Source organism: Stenella coeruleoalba (genome assembly GCF_951394435.1).
Source record: "Stenella coeruleoalba genome assembly, chromosome: 21".
NCBI lineage: Eukaryota > Metazoa > Chordata > Mammalia > Artiodactyla > Delphinidae > Stenella > Stenella coeruleoalba.
In genome coordinates, this window is record NC_137167.1 from 2,947,416 (window position 1) to 2,954,307 (window position 6,892).

Below are 6,892 nucleotides of genomic sequence, written 5' to 3' on the forward strand. Positions count from 1 at the left end.
CATGTATGGCCTTTATTATGTTGAGGTACATTATTTCTATGTCTTATTATTGAGAGTTTTTAATCATGAAAGGACGTTGAATTTTGTCAAATTCTTTTTCTGCACGTATTGAGATGATTCTATGATTTTTACCCTTCATTCTGTTAATGTGATGCATCTCATTGATTGATTAGAGCATGTTGAATGAACCATCCTTGGTTCATATTCATATATCCTTTAGGGATATTGGCCTGTAGTTTTTCTTTTCTTGTAGTGTCCAGCAAGGCTTTGGTATCAGTGTAATGTTGGTCTCATAAAATAAGTTTGAAAGTGTTCCCTGATCTTCAATATTTTGAAAGTTTGAGAAGGGTTGGTATTAATTATTCTTTATATATTTAGTAGAATTCACCAGTAAAGACTGTAGGTCCTGGGCTTTTCTTTGTTGGGAGGTTTTTGATACTGATTCAATCTCCTACTCGTTAGTCTGTTCAGATTTTCTATTACTTCATGATTCCATCTTGGTAGGTTATATGTGCCAGGGATTTATCCATTTATTCAAGGTTATAAAATTTGTTAACATACAATTGTTCACAGTAATCTCTTATGATGCTTTGTATTTCTGTGGTGCAGTTGGAATATCTTCTTTCATTTCTATTTATTTGAGTCCTCTCTTATTCTTCGTCTAGCTAAATGTGTGTCCATGTTTATGTTTTTTTTTGTTTGTTCGTTTTTGTTTTTGTTTTTGTGCGCTTCTTTCTAATTGTATTTCAAGTTCTTTCTAAAACAAGGCCCTTGGATACCCCAGGTTCAATATGTCCCTGGGCCTGGTCCACTGCTGTCTTGTATTCATATGTGGGTATTTGCTCGTTCACCAACATGAAGTCCCAGGATAGGTGTGATAAAACAGGACTCTCTCCTCCATGACACAAGTCCTTTGCTGGTTTCAGAGGTGGACGGCGGTCTTTGCAGAAAACACACAGGAACTTTTTCTTGGAACTGAAGTGGGATGAAAAGTGCCTGCCCTGAACATCACTATCTTTTCCCTGACCCTTTCCCTCCAGTTTCTGAAGATACAGCAGAAAATAATCTTGCTTGAAGATACTGGGTAACAATTCCATAAAACAAAAACACATGCTTCCAAGGCACTGTGCTTTCAGATATGCTGGGTTTAGTTCAGCTGCTGGATAAGCTGATTGATGCATTCACCTCGATAGCCAGGTGAGCCCACTTCCTTGAGGAAGCCCACTCTATTCTTGGTAGCGTGACGGGCCACTGAGAGTTGGAAAGGGCGCGAGAACCCTGAGATCACCTGAAAATTCTTCCCCAGAAAGGCAATTTCATGAATGAGGTCTTCCAAGCAAATTACACCAAACTTCCCCAGGTGCTCCTCAATCACTGTGTTGTCTGTCAAAGGGATGATTTTATTCTTGACCTTGGCTTGTTCACGTTTCAAGATGAGTTCCTGAACTGACTTCAAATTTGGAAATCCCCAGGTCACATAAGGTTCCACTATACGAAGCGTTTTTATGGTTTGAGGAGTTACTTGCATAAAGACACCACTGAAAATCTTATTCAGGCGAAGTCTTGCAATGGTCCTCTGCACCAGTAAACTCACCCCATTAATCCTTTCGATGCGTAAAACAAACGCCAAGGAATGTTTATCTGGCACTTCCAAGCCATGAGGTTTCACTTCTAGTCGTCTGAGTCGCACCTTGTCACGTAGTTGCTGCCAGGAATCATGTAGGAACCATTCTAGTCGCTTAAACTTGATCTCTTTTCCTTTCCTCTGCTCCTTCCTTTGCAAAAGCGCCTGCTTTGCCTGGGTGGCTTTCAGGGCCTGATAAGCCTTCCTCTTTTTCAGGAGATTTTCTGGAACCAAAGGGATCTTTTTTCTTGGCTCTTCCTCCGCCATCTTTCCAACTCTCCATGTTTATGTTTTTAAAAAAAATCAGATCTTAGTTTCATTGACCTTTTCTATTGACTTTCTGGTCTCTTATTTCATTTATTTCTGCTCTGATCTTTGTTATTTCCTTCCTTGTACTAACTTTTAGGCTTAGTTTTTTTTTTTTTCTAGTTCTTTGAGGTGTAAAGTTAGGTTGTTTATTTGAAATCTTTTTTTTCTTAATGTAGACATTTATCACTATACATACGCTTTCCTCTTAGAACTGCTTTTGCTACATCTGTAAGATTTGGTATAGTGTGTTTTCATTTTTGTTTGTCTCAAGGAATTTTTTTAAATTTCCCTTTTGATTTCTTCTGTGACTCATTGTTTGTTCAGGAGTGTGTTGTTTAGAACACTCCCTAACACCATACACAAAAATAAACTCAAATGGATTAAAGACCTAAATGTAAGGCCAGATACTATAAAATTCTTAGAGAAAAACATAGGCAGAACATTCTTTGACATAAATTGCAGCAATATCTTTTTCAAGCCATCTCCTTGAGTAATGAAAATAAAAACAAAATTAAGCAAACGGGACCTAATTAAACTTAAGAGTTTTGCACAGAAAAGGAAACCATAAACAAAACAAAAAGGAGTGTGTTGTTTAATTTCCACACATTTGTGAATTTTCTCTGTTGTCCATTTGTTTTCTATTTCATTGGTTTCTGTTCCCTTTGTTTTCACCCTCCTGTTACTGATTTCTAGTTTCATACCATTTTGGTAGGAAAATGAGATGAGATGGTCAGTATGATTTCAATCTTCTCAAATTTGTTACAGTATGATTTCAATCTTCTCAAATTTGTTAATACTCGTTTTGTGACCTAACAATATAATCTATCCTGGTGAATGTTTCATGTGTGCTTGAGGAAAATGTGTATTCTGCTACTGTTGGGTGGAATGTTCTATATATACATATATATATATATATATATATATATATATATATATATATATATATATGTTAGATCCATTTGGTCTAAAGTACAGTTCAAATCCAATGTTTCTTTCTTGATATTCTGTCTGATTTGTCCATTGTTCAAAGTGGGGCATTGAAGGCTCTAACTATTATTGCATTGTTGTCTATTTCTCCCTTCAGAGCTGGGAGCATTTGCTAAAATATTTAGGTGCTCCATTGTTGGGTGCATATATATTTACGATTGTTATACCCTCCTGATGAGTTGACTCCTTTATCATTATATAATGAATTTCTTTTTCTCTTATTACAGTTTCTGATTTAAGCCTATTTTGTCTAATATAAGTATAGCTATCCCTGCTCTCCTTTGGTTTCCATTTGCATGGAATATCTTTTTCCATCCCTTCACTTTAAGCCTATGTGTGTTCTTAAAATGGAAGTGAGTCTCTTGTAGGCAGCATAAAGTTGGGTCTTGCTTTTTATCCCTTCAGCCACTTTGTTCCTTTTGATTGGAGAATTTAATCCATTTACATTTAAAGTAATTATTGATAGTAAGGACTTACTAATACCATCTTATTGTTTTCTAGATGCTTTATAGTTCCTGTCTTCCTGGTTCACTGTCTTCCTTTGTGAATTAATAATTTCCAATAGTGGTATGCTTTGATTCTCTTCTATCTTTTGTGTATCTACTGTAGGTTTTTGCTTTGTGCTTACTGTAAAGCTTACATAAAGCATCTTATAGTTATAACAGTCTTTTTAAGCTGGTAACAACTTAAATTTGATTGCATATAAAAACTCTACCCTTTTATTTCCTTCTCCCATTTTACTTTTGATGTCACAGTTCACATCCTTTTATATTCCATATCAATTATATTGTGGGACTTCCCTGGTGGAGCAGTAGTTAAGACACCTCACTCCCAATGCAGGGGGCCCGGGTTCGATCCCTGGTCAGGTAACTAGATCCCACATGCTGCAACTAAGAGTTCACATGTCACAACTAAAGAGCCAGAGAGCCACAACTACGGAGCCTGCCTGCCACAACTAAGGAGCCCGCCTGCCACAACTAGGGAGCCCAAATGCCACAAATGAGGAGCCCACGAGCTGCAACTAAGTGCACATGTGCCAAAACTAAGAATGGCGTAACCAAATAATTAATTAATTATTGTGGCTATAGTTATTTTAATACTTTTGTCCTTTAACCTTTATAATAAACTTTAGTGATTAACAAACCACCATATACAGTATCAGAATATTTTGAATTTGATTAGGTACATACCTTTACCAGGGTGATTTATATTTTCATATGCTTTCATGTCACTAATGTGCATCCTTTAATTTCAGCTTGAAGAGCTCCTTTCTGCATTTCTTGTGAGGCATGTCCAGTGGTGATGACCTTCCTCAGCTTTTGTTTGTCTGGGAAAGTGTTTATCTCTCCTTCCTTTCTGGAGGACAGCTTTGCTAGGTAAAGTATTCTAGGTTGGCAGTTGTTTTCTTTCAACACTTTGAATATATCATTCCACTCTCTCCTGGCCTGCAAGATTTCTGTTGGGAAATTCTCTGATAGCTTTATGGGGGTTCCCTTGTATATGAGGACTTTTTTTTTTTCTCTTGCTGCATTAAAAATTCTCTCTTTATCTTTGATTTTTAGACAGCTTTATTTTAATGTCTTAGAGAAGATTCAAAACAAAAAGATTCAACAATCTTTGGGGGGACCTATTCGTGAACCTGAATGTCCAAATCTCTCCCCAGATTTGGGGAGTTTTAAGCCATTATTTTTTAAAGTAAACTTTCTGCCCCCTTTTCCCTTTCTTCTTCTTCTGGGACTCCAATAGTGCCTAGACTGTCTCTTTTGATGTTATCCATAATTCACGCAGGATTTCTTCACTCGTTTTCATTCCCTTTACTTTGTTCTTCCCTGAGTGAATAATTTCAAATGATTTGTCTTCAACTTCCTGTCTTACTGAGATAGAGAACAAATGACATGTCTTCAACTTGCTGTATTACTGAGATTCTTCTGCTTGATCAACTGTGCTGTTGCTCTCTATTGCATTTTTCATGTCATTCGCTGTAGCATTCAGCTCCAGAATTTGCTCGGCTCTCTTTTATGAGTTCTAGCTCTCTGTTAAACTTCTTGTTTTATTCATGTATTATTTTTCTTATTTCATTGAATTGTCTTCATGTTTTCTTGTAGCCTGCTGAGCTTCTTTATATCGACTAATTTGAATTCCTTATCTGGCAAATCACAGATCTCCACTCCTTTGGGATCAGTTACTGAAGAATTATCATGTTCCTTTATTTTTCATGTCCCATGAAGTGTTGAACGGCCATCTTCACATGTGAAGAGGCAGCCATCTCTTCCAGTCTTTAGTGATTGGCTTTGAAGGAGAAATAGCTTCTGTCAGTTCTACCAGGGATTCTGAGGCTCTTCCAGAACTTTTCTATTGATATACCTGTTTCATATTTCTTGATCCCTCCTAGGGGGAATTCTTAAGATTCTCTGCCTTCTCTTTATCCTACAAAGCTAGGCTGAGTGCTGAGAGCCTCCTGTTTGCTTTCCCTTGGGCACTGCTGAATGTTCAAATCTGTGTACTTTCTCCCAATCCTGCAGAGTCAGGATTTCTGCACGTGCTCACCAGGCATCTGCAAAGGTTCACTCTCACCACCTTCTGGGGTGTGCACAGGGATCCAGCCATGGGTTAGGTGTGTGTGTAGGTGAGTTATACAGAACACTGGGGATGACTTGGTTTCACATTTTAAATTACCATTAAATCACCGGTCCCCAACCTCTTTGGCACCAGAGACCGGTTTCATAGAAGACAATTTTTCCACAGACCAGGGCCGGGGGGATGGTGTTCGGATGTTTCAAGAGCACTACATTTATTGTGCACTTTATTTATGTTATTATTACATTGTAATATATAATGAAATAATTATACAACTCACCATAATGCAGAATCAGTGCAAGCTCTGAGCTTGTTTTTCTGCAACTAGATGGTCCCATCTGGGGGTGATGGGAGACAGTGACACTTGAAGTGTGTTGCTTATGTCCAGTCTGCTCCATAATCTCGTTTTGGTTGCTGTCACTGCAGAAAACCCTGCTTCACAAAGAAAGGATGTTGGAAATGGAAGCAGGCTTTTCAGTGCTTTTGTGGCAGCCTCAGGATATTCCGCCTTGACTTTAATCCAGAACGTATGGAGATTTGAAGTTGTCTCAAACATACTTTCAAGGCCACCATCATTTGTGATCTCAAGCAGCTGATCCTCTTCGAGCACCGGCAAAGTCGATTCACCTGGTTTACTCACATATGGGTCGCGGATCCATTCGTTCCCAGTTCGGGGGTCTTTTGTGGTTGGGAAGTAATGCTTAAACCCTTTTGAAAGCTGAGACAGGTAATCATGCACCAGATGGGAGAAAGAAGGCCCTGGCTCAGTCTCTTTCAAAATCTCTGCTAATGTTTGAAACGTCAAAAATCCCAATGTTCACTCGTCGCCCCCATAATTCCAGTTTGGCTTTGAATGCCAACTTGAACACAGTTGTCCTTCTCCCCTGAAGTGACAGACTGACTTCTTTGAGCAGGTTGAATACGTCACACAAGTAAGCAAGTTTTGCGACCCATTCCGTGTCACTGAAATGTGCTGCCAGTGGTGACTGTTTTTCTAAAAGAAATCTCTGGAGCGGCTCTCGTAACTCAAAAACTCTGGCCAGTGATCTACCCTTAGAAAGCCATCTCACCTCTGTGAATAAGAAAAGACGTGTGTGCTCTGTGTCCATCTCCTCACAGAGCTGCATGAACAGACGTGAGTTAAGGGTGTGTACTTTAATGTGGTCAATAATTTTAATCACATCCTTCAAAATGTTAAGTTCAGGTGATGGGCTTCCCTGGTGGCGCAGTGGTTGAGAGTCCGCCTGCCGATGCAGGGGACATGGGTTCGTGCCCCGGTCCGGGAAGATCCCACATGCCGCTGAGCGGCTGGGCCCGTGAGCCATGGCCGCTGAGCCTGCGCATCCGGAGCCTGTGCTCCACAACGGGAGAGGCCACAATGGTGAGAGGCCCACG

At 39.3% G+C, this 6,892-nt stretch overlaps 1 protein-coding gene across 1 annotated transcript; it reads right to left on the minus strand.

Moving 5' to 3' along the window:
* Positions 1-506: 506 nt before the first annotated feature.
* Positions 507-1,897, minus strand: LOC307179710 (large ribosomal subunit protein uL30-like). Its single transcript, XM_079909254.1, has one exon. It carries the CDS (start codon positions 1,889-1,891, stop codon positions 1,148-1,150), a length of 744 nt encoding a protein of 247 aa, XP_079765380.1. The 5' UTR covers positions 1,892-1,897; the 3' UTR covers positions 507-1,147.
* Positions 1,898-6,892: the final 4,995 nt, after the last annotated feature.

Coding starts and splice junctions, on each gene's coding strand:
- LOC307179710 (XM_079909254.1), bottom strand. CDS start 1,891: ATGGCGGAGGAAGAGCCAAGAAAAAAGATCCCTTTGGTTCCAGAAAAT.